Here is a 15181-nt window from a genome sequence, read left to right on the forward strand (position 1 = left end):
CTTGACTATTGTTAATGATGTTGCAGTGAACATAGGGGTGTCTCTATCTTTTTGAATTAGTGTTTTCATTTTCTTTGGATAAATATCCAAGAGTGAAATTGCTGGATTATATGGTAATTCTATTTTTACTTTTTAATTTTTTGAGGAACCTCAAAACCTCCATACTGTTTCCCACAGTAGCTGCACCAGTTTGCATTCCCACCAACAGTGCACAAGGGGTTCCATTTTTCCACATCTCCACTGACACTTATTTCTTATCCTTTTGATAATATTCCTGGGGTCTCAATAAATACCTATTTTTACAGCCCATCTTCAGAGCCAAATTGAGAAATAGACAAAGGGGGGGTCAAGCAGGTGGATACCAAACAGTCCTGTTTGTTTGTTTGTGTTTGCCAAACTGTCAGTTTTATTACTGGTGATGCAATTGGACAGTGTGTATCGTGTTGTATTCCAAAACTTCCTGTGTTTGTAACCTAAAGAGAGAGCCTTCTCTTTAGAGGGGAAAGAAATACTAAACTCACTGTTTTGATAAGGTTCATTGTATATTTGTTTTTTTTTTGTTTTGTTTTGTTTTTTTAAAGATTTTATTTATTTCACAGAGAGAGATCACAAGTAGGCAGAGAGGCAGGCAAAGAGAGAGAGAGAGGAGGAAGCAGGCTCTCCGCTGAGCAGAGAGCCCGATGCGGGACCCGATCCCAGGACCCTGAGATCATGACCTGAGCCGAAGGCAGCGGCTTAACCCACTGAGCCACCCAGGCGCCCCTATATTTGTTTTTTAAAAAGATAATATTTAGGGGAGGAAATCCAGTTATTATTAGTCCTATAAAATTTTATGTATTTCTTTTCATCTTGAAAATAAACTTTTAAAAAATATATAAAAATATTTGAGGTCTATCAGTATAATAGAGAGTGGAATTCAGTTTTCTTTCTTTGATGAGATACCTGTCTTAAATGTAGAATTTTTTAGGAAATACATTTTGCTTTATTATATTTCTGGAAGTCACAATGATTAGTTGATTTTTACGGGCTTCTGTGAATGTGAGAGAAAAGCCATCATGCTTCCTGGCTTTCAGATTCTTGTGTGTATGTCTTTATACTGAAAAACACACTATTACTATGTTGGTACTTTTGTCTCCAATCCAGGACTTTATTTCTTAACAGAAGTAAACACACTGAGTCACAATGTAGTTTAACAAATGTTTACATATACAGGAGAAGTGTTAAATAGAAGCACATCTTAGAGTATGACAGGAACACAGGAGTCACACTAGGTACCTAGGAGAATTGAGGGAATCTTCACAGAGAGGGCTGCATTTTCAGTGTGATCTTGAAAGATGAGCAGGTAGTCACCAGGAAGGAAGGAGGAGACATTTCAGGCTGAAGAACAGTTTACATAAAACACGAAGTTACATGGTATATAATCCATATATCTTTATCATTTTAAAAAATTTTAATTTACAAATTCCAAGGAGTGATTTTTTTTTTTCCTGGTAAAATCTATGTAACATAAAATTTGCCGTTTTAACCATTTTTAAGTGCATAGTTGAGTGGCACTAGGTACATTCATATCTTTGTGCACCCATCAGCACTATCCATTTCCAGAAGTTTTTGATCATCCCCAGCTGAAACTGTCCCATTAAACACCCCATTCCCCTCTCCTGCTGGATCCTGGTAGCTGATGTTCTCTTTTCCTCTCAATGAACTGACACGCTGGGTACCTCATATACCTGGACTCATACATAATTTGTTCTTTCGTGTCTGGCTTCTTTCAAGCATGTTGTCTCCAAGATTCATCCATGTTGTAGCATTTGTCAGAATTTTCTTCTGAATTTTAATCCTGAATAATAGTCCATTACTTATGTGTGTACCTCATTGCGATTATCCATTCACCCATCAACAGACATTTATTTAGGTTGTTTCCGCCTTTTGGTGGAATAATGCTGCTATGGGCTTTGTGACTAATGCTGCCATGATCACTGGTGTACTCTGTGTTCAAGCCCCTGCTTTCAGGTGTTTGGGGTATGCACCTGGGCGTGGAATTGCTGGAGCAGACAGTAATCGGTGGGAAATTGGGGGAAACCCCATCCTGTTTACCATAGCAGCTGTACTGTTTTACATTTCCCCCAGCAGTGCACCAAGGGTTCCAGAGTCTCCACATCCTCACCAACATTTTCTTTTAACATTTTGAAAAAACTTACCAGGCTGTATGCTAGTTCCGTAAGCACCACGGCAAATGTATTCATACTCTCATTACACTAAAAATGACATTTGGCACCCAGCTGGAGTAAAAAGTGTTTGTTTACCTCAGACCATGTCAGAGAGTACTGGCCCTTGTCTTAACTGCGTCTCTAGTACAGAGGGTACTCATGGAAGGAGGAAGGATCAGTAAACCAGGATGAGTTCTTAGCAACAAACTTCTTCTTTCCTGCAGCTCCCTGCACAGGTAGCACTTTCTTCTGCCACAGCAACATGTGCATCAATAATTCTTTAGTCTGTAACGGTGTTCAGAACTGTGCATACCCTTGGGATGAAAATCACTGTAAAGGTGAGTGTGCTGGCAAAGGCCAACCTTTTTGAGAGAAAAGTGGCCATTGCCCTTCATTAAGAAACACTTAAAATGTCCTCTATAACTGTGCTTAGCATAGCTGCTTTGGCCAAAATGGAAACATAGAATATAACTGTTCCTTTAAATAGATCATGCATCTCTGGTATGTGGTAAAAGCAAAGAAAAAATGTTTATTCTCAATGAAAGTATTCTTTTTTTTATGTACTATGTTTTTTATCTGAAGTTGTTCAAAAGTCTGCCATAATATTTCATGTGTTATTTTAGTCATTCGTATTGTAAAGATACCTTATTCTCAGAATAATTTAGAAAGTGACCTGGAATACTAGTATTTTTAAAATTGTACAGTAATACTATTTAATCAGTACTGATGGATTCAGTCTTACAAAGCAGTAGAAGTAGGCTGGTAAGAACTGCTTTTTCATTTTATAAAATTTTCTATGCTGTATTGCTAGTGTATACCTAAGGTAAACATGACTTGTGGTAATGACTGAATATCTGCAGGCATTATCAAATCACTGTCTCAGTCTTAAAGTTTACCTGCCTTCTATCCTCCAAGAGTTCAGTGAATATCTTACTATGAGAATTTAGTGTGATCTGATATGGCTTCTTAAGTACTTGACTTAAAGTATTATCAGATAATCATTCAAAGGTAGGATCTTGATGATATACCTCAGTGGGTTAGCCTGATCACTTTAGTCCTGTCTTGCTGATGGCCATCAGTAGAAATACAGTGGGCGGGGGCGGGGGGGAAGGAATACTGTGGATATACTTCAGCGTGGCAGTTGGCCAAACACCACAGAGCAGAAAGCTCACCTGACCTGATAGAACAAGAGTTATTTCTTTGGGCATTTTCTCTATATTCATGTTTTTATTTTTCTATTTTATTTTTTTAAGACTTTATTTATGTATTAGAGAGAGAGAGAGCACAAGTGAGGGGAGGGACAGAGGGAGATGGAAAAACAGACTCCCTACTGAGCAGGGAACGCGATTCGGGGCTCGAGCCCAGGACCTGGAGATCATGACCTGAGCTGAAGTCAGATGCTTTACCAACTGAGCCACCCAGGAGCCCCTAGATTCATGTTTTTAATTTGATTTGCAAATTGTATGCCTTCATGTACCTTCTGAGTAAAGAACCAAGTCCTTTTTCTCTTAGGTAATCTATCCGACTATATTGTCGTTGGTTCGTTTAACCAGAAATCATAATGGGATTGTTTTATTTGTTTAAAAACCTAATTTTAAATGGCATCATCTATAGTATATTTGACCCACGTGTTCTGCTTTACCTAAAAATATTTTGCCAACTTGTGACAGAACTCAATGAATTTTGAAAGGCTTATTGTTTCTCTTTCTACAGAAAAGAAAAAAGCAGGACTGTTTGAACAAGTCACTAAAACCCATGGAACAATTATTGGCATCACATCAGGGATTGTCTTGGTCCTTCTCATTATTTCTATTTTAGTACAAGTGAAACAGCCTCGAAAAAAGGTCATGGCTTGCAAAACTGCATTTAATAAAACTGGATTTCAGGAAGTGTTTGATCCTCCTCATTATGAGCTGTTCTCCCTAAGGGACAAAGAGATTTCTGCAGACTTGGCCGACCTGTCAGAAGAACTGGACAACTACCAGAAGATGCGGCGCTCCTCCACCGCCTCCCGCTGCATTCATGACCATCACTGTGGGTCACAAGCATCCAGTGTCAAACAGAGCAGGACCAACCTGAGTTCCATGGAACTGCCTTTCCGAAATGATTTTGCACAACCACAGCCAATGAAAACATTTAACAGCACCTTCAAAAAGAGTAGCTACACTTTCAAACAGGCACATGAGTGCCCTGAACAGGCCCTAGAAGACAGAGTAATGGAGGAGATTCCTTGTGAGATTTATGTCAGGGGGCGAGAAGATTCTGCACAAGCGTCCATATCCATTGATTTTTAATCTTCTACTAAGGGGACATTAGTTATTAAGTGTGTACGTATGCAGTCTACTGAGCACCCATACTCTTCAGCCGCCAACCCTTTTCTCCTATCAGAACTCGGAAGACCTTCATTCCCACTAACCTACTGTAATGGTGAAGCTTTTATTGTCTCAGGCAGCCTATGTGTTAAACCAATCAAGGGACCTACTCCAGTCCATGAACAAAGTAACAGTCACTATTGCTTGGTGTCACACACACACAAGGTATGAGCAAAATAGTATCCGAAGAGGGGAATGGTGGTGCTGAGCCTGGCTCAGACTGCCTGTTAGGCTTAGAACAAGAAACTGCTCTGGTTGATACAGCTTGTCAACATTTTGATCCCACAATAAGTTTAAAAATAAGATTCGTCTCTACATTCCTTTTGTTTTTCTTTTCTTTAAATTTAATTTGTTTTTTAAGTCCATGATTTTACCATTTTGGTTTCTTAAATATAAATGGTTACTGTACCACACATATTTCAGTACAGGCATTTGTTCTAGAATTTGTCAAAATATAACTTGTTACTATGCTAAGTGCCAATGAAGACTTAGAGTTCTGTCGCACCCATCTGTTTCTTCTTGACTAATTTCTATACTGCTGCCTTTTAATTACTGGATCCTTAGTCCTTATCTTTTGTGAATAGTAGATGATAAGATTTATCACCTTTAAGTCATATTTTGTCTTACAGTAGAAGATTTCATAATCCTGGGATATATGCACCCTTGCCAGTCATGACTAAAAACTTGAAAAAGATTAAAACTTCTAGAAATTCTTTGAATTTTCCCAAATTTGGTCACATGCAGTGGTGGCCTATTCATTCCTGTGCGCAATGTCATTTCTTTCATTTTGGGGGAGGCCTGTAATTATGTTTCTTTACAGCATTTCTCATCACCAGATTTGTGTTTCCGGATATTTTTATAAGAAGATGATTTTGCTCCCTTTGTACTGGTTTATGTTATGGCATATAGTAGCCAAGGTTGTATGATAGTTAAAGGAAAATTCCTAAGAAACTCTAAGAGCCCTCAGATTGCTTCTTACTTGGGACAATACATTTTTCTAGTTCTTACCAAGAATAACAACTTCCACTTTTTTTAAACTGCACTTTTGACCTTATGTTTTTTTATGGTCTATAAACAATAATTTATAAACATGATATAAAAACTCATTGTGTTTTTTTAGACTTTTGATATTATTTGATACTGTACAAACTTTATTAAATCAAGATTAAAGACCTACACGAGAGATTTCTTCCAGTGTTCACATTAGTGGCTTTGTATACAAATGTGCCGTGATGGAACTACACGTATTAACTTATTGTAAAGACCTTGGTAATGTGTACATAAGCTTTTGTTTCCTTTTGTTATTGCATTTAGTTTCTGATAAATTTTTCACTGTGTGTTATTTATTCTAAATCACTACACAAATCTTATATTAAAATATACATTGTTACATGATTCTTCAATCATGTTATTGCACTGAGATTTTGAATCTTAAGATAAATATGGAAAGAAATCTGTTTATCAAATTATAACTAATACAGACATGCCATTTAAAAGAGGTCAATTCTCATTTTGATATTTTTTTGTAGTAAATTCTCAATGAAATGAGAGATTGAAGTTTCACTGAATTTCATTGATTTTTTTAAGATACCACATCTATGGGTTTTCTCAGATTAGTGAAAACTGGGACCTTTAAATATACATATAAAATACCCCTTCAAAATGTTTCTTATATCACATTTTTCGTTTTTTAAAGTACATAATATCCAGGAGATTAAAAAAACCTATAAATACTATATATTCATGATTTAACATTTTTTAAAGTCCGCATAATTTCCTGTTTTAAAAATACAATTTTGGAAGGTAGAAAGACTAAATGAATGTAGTATTCATTGAACTAATGAGCCAGAGCCAGATTAGATAGAAATTCTTTCAGTAGCTATGTTGAATAGGCATTCTAGTAGTTAGTAGCCAGCCAACATTTGAACAGCATAGTAAATATTTAATATAACTGTGATCTCATTCTTCATGCTCATGAAAGAAAACTAGCATATTTTCTATGTAAAATTATATCCATTACAAAAACAGCTGTTAAGTCCATCTTTAACACATACATTGTAATAGAAACTAATACAGTATGCTTAACTACATTAACTGTAGTCACTTGTAACTATATTTTTGAAATGTGTATCCTATTTTCTTTTAAAAGGGCATGAAGAGGCCTACAAAATAGAGCCTTTAAAGAAGACATTCAACATTAAAACAGCATAGAACTACATAGCTTCAGGCAACTCCACTTAGCAAGTAAAGCTTGGACAACAATATTGATTCTAAAGTTTCTGGCTGCTAAAAGAAATGAAATAGTTTTTGTTTTTCACAGTAGAGGACCCAAACTTATCTGCAGAGACTAGTTTTCTCCTCAACTAAAGAAAGAGGATCTTTATATAGAACATTTCCTCAGAATTTAAAAAAAGATGCAAAATGCAGAGAGAAGTCAGAACGGTAAATCTTTATGTAGTGAAGGCACATTTTAATACAGTCTAGGATCATCGGGTTTGGATCATTGTGTCTTACGGGGGTTAGAACTGAAGAGGCAGATGATCAGTATCCGCTGAGCCAGCCTTAAACTGCCACATAGTGTAGGCCTTCATCGAAGTATAGATGGGTATGAGGCCTTGTTTAAACATTTTTTAGCCAAACATTTACTTGGCGGTACACTACAACTACAGGAAGAGAAGAGAATGAAACTTTTCTTAGGCATTATTACCAGCACAATGCTAATCGCTGTATTATATAGTCTTTCATCTTTGAGGTCAGTAAGAAAACTTTACAAATTGTTTACTAAAGTAAAAGCCATAAATTTTAGTAATGGAAGATGAACTTTAGCCATCTTGTGGAAGTTATTACACCCTTCACAGAAAATATAGAAGCCAGTTGTTAACCATACAGTGGAAAAAATGCAAATCTGGAGGGGAGAATATCTTCAGTTCAGGAGCGGCCCTAAGAACATCTCCAATCCTAGCTTTCCTTTCACCTACGATCCTGAGTTTAACACAAGATCTCAACACTCAAGTGCCCACAAATTGCAGGAAACTATGAACCCAACATCTAAAGTATGTACAAATAAAGGCACCTTTTGTGGAGGGAAGTCTTCAACGTAAAGGTTTAACAAAAAGCAAAAGATTTTCCACCTTTCACGACACAAAAGAGATTAAAAAGGCTCCTTTCACTTTGACTTGTTAACAGCTTTTGTGTCTGTCTGTGTCATGTTTCATGTAATTATTAGGCATTAAAAGAACCTCCTAAATGCCTGCTTCTGAACGTTTTTATAGTTCTGCTGTTGTCTGATGAACAGGATAAATTAGGTTTCAGGAGTGTGTGGAGTGATGAAACAGGACAGGAGAAAAGCCTAGTTGTGATTCCAGGAGTGATTCTCAAAGGGGATTATGCCCCCCATCCAAAATGGTGTCTGCTATGCTGTTCATGATTAGAAAGGGACCTTGAGTTTGGGGGCTTTTAAGATCTAAGAAAGATGATCTGTTCCAACTTCACGAAGGAGAATTCTGAGGCCCAGAGAAGAGGAGTGAGTACCCACATCTCAGAACCAGTCCCGTGCTCTTGCCTTGCCTTTGCTGCTTTTCCCCTGCTTTAGCTGGAAGTTTTAAAGGTCAAGCAGCTCTAAACGGCAGCCCAGATGTCCCACGTAAGCTTGTCGGTCATTCTGATTTAAAATGTAATTTATTCTATAATAATTTTTTTCAAAGCATTTTACTTTTTTTATTTTAAATCTATGTAACACTATTCTATAATTTTGTTGCCATGACTTCTTGGCATCTGCAAACTGCAAGACAATTACTGTGAATTCTTAATAAACAATGTTAACAATTTATAGGTTTGGCACTAGATTTTTTAAAAAGCTTCAGTGTTTTGCTTTTGTCATCTATTAAATCTAAAGGAAACAATGTATACTCTAGAAATTAAAGATTTGTGTGCTGTATCTCTTGAGTTTGGCGAATGATTTGAGTTCTGAGCCACGGTGACAAGTTGACCTCAGATAACCTTTTTAGGTCCCTGCAAAATCAATTTCCCATGTTTTATATACCTCAACAAATTAAAAATTCTGAATTTGCTTTTTTTAGTCACTTTTCATATACTTCTGTGATTTGTTTAATGACTACAAAAGCCCAAGAAGTTAATGGCTGGGGTGCATGTTTAGTATATACTGTCTTGAGTAAATTCTTTTTGAGATTCTGTTTATTTCAGAGAGAGAGAGAGGAGGGGGTGAGTGAAAGGGACAGGGAGAATCTCAAGCAAACTCTGTGCTGAGTGTGGGGCCCGACACAGGGCTTGATCTCACAACCCTGAGCCGAAACCTAGAGTTGGACGTTTAACTGACTGAGCACCAGGTGTCCCTTGAGTATATGTTTTTTTAAAGCAGTGAATTTTGGGTGCCTGGATGGCTCGGACGGTTAAGCGTCTGCCTTTGGCTAGGGTCATGATCCCAGGGTCCTGGGATCGAGTCCCAAATTGAGCTCCCTGCTCAGCGGGGAGCCTGCTTCTGCATCTGCCTCTCTCTCGCTCTGTCTCTCATGAATAAATAAATAAAAAATAAGCAGTGAATTTATAGAGATGAATATCCAGACCATGTAAGAATTCTTCTATGTGGAATCCTGGATTGGATGCTTCACAGTAAAGAATATGACCCTTGAACTGGAAATAGACCTTATTTTTTTATTTCCTTGTCTCATTTTCCAGAGTCTGTAGAATTAACAAAGAATCCTTATTTCCTTGTAGGGAGAAGTTGGCATTTCCTACCCAACAGCTTCCAAAGTAAAATAATCTTAGTTACAATAAAAAGTAAAAGCATCCTCAGGCTCTTAGACCATTTAAGTTTTCAAATTAATCTGCCAGTGAAGTTAAAAAAAAATTTTTAAGGTGAATTTAGTGTTAGGTTGCCTACCGATGCAGTGTGCTACACCCAGTCACCAACATGGCAGTGAGGACTTTCTGAGATGGTTGTTAGAACACAGTGTCCTATTGAGGTGCAGAGAGTATCAGTCACGGCCACAGCTTCTCAAAGATGGATGAGTAGATTTCTCAAAAGGTGTACACTGAGGAGAAAGCAAAGGAAGGCAAAAACTCCGAGCTTTGCAATCATACAGACACAGATCAAGGAGCAAAGAAAGACGAAAGAAAAAGGTAGTTACTGCTGGCCTGTCTCTGCAAATAGCTACAGAGCAATTTTACTTTCTGTGTTATTTAGGATCAAGAAACAGCTTTTATCTGAAAGTGCTTTCACCTGCCCAGCTTTGTCATACTCTGTAACATCTGGTGCCAGCAGGCCACTGAGCCGGTACATACTTTATTGAAACATTATGAGTAACTGTTGATTGCTAGAAGGAATTTTCATCAGAAATCTAGGTATTGAGCCATGCTTTTCAAATGTTCTGTTCTTCAACTGATGACTTTGTCCTATTGTATTAAGCAGTGTTTCAGAGAAGTATTCACAAGTTTTGAACCAAAAAATAGTCACATGAATTGTAGGGAAGTTCTTTCCAGACTCTTAGAAGACAGTTAAGCTCTGAAAATGTTCACAGCTAACAATAGTGAACTTGCCGCAGCTTCCTCTGGTTTTTACATTCATAGTCTAAAGGCAATCTTATTTCCTCTGTCATGTATTTTAATATAAAAAAATGAATAAAGCTTGTGGTAGGTTTCTAGGATGGCTCCCATGATCCCTGCCTCCTAGTGTTCACAAGACTGTATCATTCCCTGACCTTGAGTGTGAGCTGGATCTGGGAACTGCTTCCAATGAATGTGCCGAAAGTGCCATGTCACTTCTGAGACCAGGTGACAGGCTGGCTACTGTCTTGCTCACCCACTAGTAGTTTTGTGATTTCCTACTCAGATGGAAGCCAATTGCCATATGCAGAGCTCCTCTATGGAGAGGCCCATGGGACAAGAGATGGGGATTTCAAGCCAACAGTTAACATGAACAGAGGCCCTCAATCCACCCACCTTCAAAGAAACGAATCTTGCCAGCAACATGCCTGGAAGAAAATCCTCCGCTCACGGGAGCCTTGAGATGACCACAGACAACACCTTGATTGTATCTTGTAAAAGACCTTGAATACCAAGAGAGATCACTGATCAGAAATCCAAGATATGTACTATTTCAAGCTGCTGAATCTTGGGGTAATTTGTTACACAGCCATCAATAACTAATACAAAGCTAGAAAAGGACAATGGCTATCCCAACTCGACCCCTGGGGGAAAAGTAGTTGATGAAATTTAACATGATGTTTTAAGTTGGAAAAGAAAAAAAAAAAAAAAGTCCTCAAAGCAATGGGCATATCATCTTGAATCTGGCAACATGGAATAAGGAGAGTTGGTTTTCCTCCAACATGAACCTGTCAGCTACCTTACCTCCCTAGCCACAGATAAAAACTCTTACCTAGATCTGTTCTCTCCCAAATATGGTAAAATACTGGAATTTGATTCTACATTTGAATTGTAAATTATATTAAATCCTAACTCTTGAATAGTGCCCCTTTTAAGTGACTCATCAAGTCTCCTTTGAGTAAAATAAAATTATCTAAAAATGAGTAAAGGATAAAATTCTATTCAAATTCTATATGGTATTCCCATAATTCAGTCAACATCTTGGTCATTCCCAATCACATTAACAGTTTATAGACTGCAGGACTGGTTACAACTCTATCATTACATGAAAAGGTGATTTTTTTTTAAAGATTTTATTTATTAATTTGACAGATCATAAGTATGCAGAAAGGCAGGTAGAGAGGGAGAAGCAGGCTCCCCGCTGTGCAGACAGCCCGATGCAAGGCTCAATCCCAGGACCCTGGGATCATGACCTGAGCCAAAGGCAGAAACTTTAACCCACTGAGCCACCCAGGCGCCCCAAAAACGTGATTCTTAGGACAACTAATTTAGAAGGCAATGGAAAATGCCCTGCAAAAAAAAAAAAAAAAAAAAAGGTGGAGGGGACAGTCACTAGCCTTTCATGTCCAGATCCTCCCTAACCCCCAAATAAGAAATGTGGCCAAAACATTTCCATACAGAGATCTTCCTGATGTGATAGAAAAGAGATTTCTTGGAAAAATGATTTTTTTTTTTTTTTTGCTTTGTTTGGCTTTGCTTTGGCTTTCTTTGCTTTATTTTGGCCAAAGTGATTGAAAGACCAACCCTGGAGAGTTTTTCTTTCTGAAATTGTTTTCAATAGCTGGCTGACAGCCACAGCTACCTGCTATAAAGCTAAAATTGTATCTTTAATTGTATCTGTGTGTAAATTTTTCCTTTGAATTTGAAGCCAGCTATTACTGACATTGTTCTGCCCTGTGGGTATAATTGTGTCCTAAATCTTTTTCTAATATGAATCCATGAAACCTTAGCCTCTAGAAATAGGATGGTACCTGTTCCTTGTACTCTGATCTCTGCAAAAGAGGCATCAAATGAATCTTGGTATTCCCCGTCCTGCCATTCTTTTTTTTTTTTTTAATTTTTTTAAGATTTTATTTATTTATTTGACAGAGATCACAAGTAAGCAGAGAGGCAGGCAGAGAGAGAGAGGAAGGGAAGCAGGCTCCCTGCTGAGCAGAGAGCCCAATGTGGGGCTCGATCTCAGGGCCCTGGGATCATGACCCGAGCTGAAGGCAGAGGCTTTAACCCACTGAGCCACCCAGGCATCCCCCGTCCTGCCATTCTTAATGCTAGATTGTAGTCAGAGACTATACTATGCTGCTTGAAGCTTTTCATTTTCTGTGGGATTAGAAGTTGTCTGCCTTTCTACTATAGGTCTCATGGCTCTTGTTTTGTTGCCCACAATTACTCAGAGATTTTTAAAGGAAATACTGAAACACCAAACCGGTTCTTTAAAGAAACTTCCAAGTCTGTCAGTGAAAAGGAAGGAACTTCCCTGAACAGTATGGGTAGTAGTAGGCTAAGATGTATACAGAGAAACTGCCTTTATCAAAAGCCATGTCTTCAAGGATGTGTTAGAGAATGCTTCTATTTCAAGATGGAATTCTCACCTCTTCACCCTGGAAAACAACTTGCTCCTCGTCCCCTCATCAGGTAGGCAAAGAAGTGATTGCACACTGTTTTTAATTGCAGGTTTACATAAAGCCACAATCGAAAAGCATTGATTTGTTGGACTGTAATCTACACTATAACACACTGAGCTGCATTTCGGCAGCGTGCCAGATGTGTAAACTCAGAATTTAATGACGACATTTCAGTAGCAGCCCCAGAATTTAGTACAGTACCACTGTCGAATACTAATGTGCCACTAACAAGAAAACAAAAGAACAAAAGACCTCTTTCTCGGTTACCTTTTTTGTCCCTTACTTGACGGAGAAAATGAAAGCAATGAACTATTTCATAGAAACCTCATCTCATAATTTCCAGTCGAAAGCAACCTATAGTAGTTGGTGGTTTGCTCATGGCACTTTATCAATCAACCAAAGGTAAATTAATTTTTAACACTGCTTATTTACAAAGTTCATGTTTTTCCTGAAGACTTGATCAAACACTTTTACTTTCTGAAAATAATTATGTACATGAAATTATTGTGAATGAAGTCACCATCTGATAGCATTTCTGCTTCTCATGATTTTCAAAATGGAGATTCATTTCCTTTCATTTCCTTTGAAGGGAGACTGGTGCCTGGGTGGCTCGATTGGTTTAGCATCTGCCTTCAGTTCAGGTCATGATCCCGGGGTCCTGGGATCAAGCCCTGGGTCAGGCTCCTTGCTCAGCAGGAGGCCGGTTTCTCCCTCTCCCACTCCCTCTGCTTGTGTTCCCTTTCTTGCTGTCTATCTCTCTCTGTCAAATGAATAAAATCTTTAAAAATAAAATACAAAATAGGAGGGGGAGGAAAAAAATTTCTTATCCTAAAAGAGTGGTATTTCTCAAACTTGGCACCATTACATTTGGGGCCAAATAGTTCTTTGTTATGGGGGGGAATGTTCTGTGAACTGTGGGATATCGACCAGCAGTCTTGGCCTCTACCCACTAGGTCCCACCCAGTAGCACTGGCCACCAGTTGACAAAAATATCTCCAGATATGGGCACAGGTATCATGGGGGAGAGAGATCAAATCAACCTTGGTTGAGAACCACTGCTGTAGAGAGATTAAAGGGTTTAACAAATAATAACCAGAAGCTGTTGGAGTCTTTTATTTATTTATTTATTTATTTATTTATTTATTTATTTATTTATTTTATTTGACAGAGAGAGAGAAAGAGATCACAAGTAGGCAGAGAGGCAGGCAGGGGTGGGGGGGTGGAAGCAGGCTCCCTGCTGAGCAGAGAGCCCGATGCAGGACTCGATCCCAGGACCTGAGATCATGACCTGAGCTGAAGGCAGAGGCTTAACCCACAGAGCCACTCAGGTGCCACAAGCTGTTGAATTTAAATTTAAAGAAATACTTCAGACTTCTGGAAAGTTATAAAGAATAGTGAGTACCCACATATCCAGACTCCTAGTTAACATTGCCCAGTTTCATCTCCCTCCTTCTGACCCCATCCCTCAGAGGTCCCAAATTTGGTTTTTATTATTCCCATGTCTACATTGGTTAGAAGTTATAGGGGTGCCTGTGTGGCTCAGTCAGTGAAGCATATGCCTTCAGCTCAGGTCATGATTCCAGGGGCCTGGCATCAAGCCCCGCATTGGGCTCTCTGCTCAGTGGGAGCCTGCTTCTCCCTCTCCCTGCTGTTCCCCCTGCTTGTACTCTCTCTGTGGGTCAAATGAATGAATAAAATCTTTTTTTTTTAAGATTTTATTTATTTATTTGAGAGACAGATCACAAGTTGGCAGAGAGGCAGGCGGAGAGAGGGGCAGAAGCAGGCTCCCCACTGAGCAGAGAGCCCGATGCAGGGCTCGATCCCAGGACCCTGGGATCATGACCTGAGCCGAAGGCAGAAGCTTTAACCCACTGAGCCACCCAGGCACCCCGAATGAATAAAATCTTAAGAAGAAGGAGGAGGAGGAGAAAGAAGAAAGAAGAAGAAGAAGAAAGAAGAAGAAGAAGAAGAAGAAGAAGAAGAAGAAGAAGAAGAAGAAGAAGAAGAAGAAGAAGAAGAAGAAGAAGAAGAAGAAGAAGAAAAAAGAAGAAGAAAAAGAAGAAGAAGGAGAAGGAGGAAGAAGGAAGAAGAAGGAGGAGGAGGAGGAGTGGAGGAGGGGGAGGAAGAGGGAGAGAAGAAGGGGGAGGAGGAGGAGGAGGAGTGGAGGAGGGGAGGAAGAGGGAGAGAAGGAGAAGAAGAAGAAGAAGGGGGAGGAGGAGGAGAAGTAGTAGTTATATATCTACCTCTTACTTTGGTGACTGACCTTCATGTTTTCTCATGTATGCATCAAGTCTAAAATTAATCTACCTACTTTCTTCCTGATAGAACAAGAATCATATAATATCTTCAGTCACCCCTTCCATCTTACATGTTATTTTAGTTCTAACTTGTTTATATATCCACCAAATGGTCAATATTTTTGTTTCTATAGTGAATATATAGACCTTTCTCTATGTTTTTCAGTTCATTTGCTCTTCATATGTTCTTGGATCCCAGACTTCACATCTGGCTCGCTTTCCTTCTGTCTTCTTTGGAAGTTATTTATGGACACTCTACCTAGTGATCGTCCAATTCTTGC

At 38.6% G+C, this 15181-nt stretch overlaps 1 protein-coding gene across 3 annotated transcripts in view; it reads left to right on the plus strand.

Annotated features, from left to right (window-relative positions):
* The window catches only part of NETO2 (neuropilin and tolloid like 2), a 65525-nt gene extending 57119 nt beyond the window's left edge, over positions 1-8406 (plus strand). For 2 of the 3 annotated variants that reach the window (XM_047711282.1, XM_047711281.1), the window contains exons 8-9: positions 2432-2545; positions 3921-8406. In XM_047711282.1, the coding sequence (XP_047567238.1) occupies positions 2432-2545; positions 3921-4501 (695 nt within the window). In that variant the 3' untranslated portion in view covers positions 4502-8406. The remainder of the gene's footprint in view (positions 1-2431; positions 2546-3920) is intronic. The other variant, XM_047711283.1, reaches the window with a different exon arrangement.
* The last annotated feature ends 6775 nt before the right edge of the window (positions 8407-15181 follow it).

This window comes from Lutra lutra, chromosome 17 (assembly GCF_902655055.1).
Source record: "Lutra lutra chromosome 17, mLutLut1.2, whole genome shotgun sequence".
NCBI classification, from domain to species: Eukaryota; Metazoa; Chordata; class Mammalia; order Carnivora; family Mustelidae; genus Lutra; species Lutra lutra.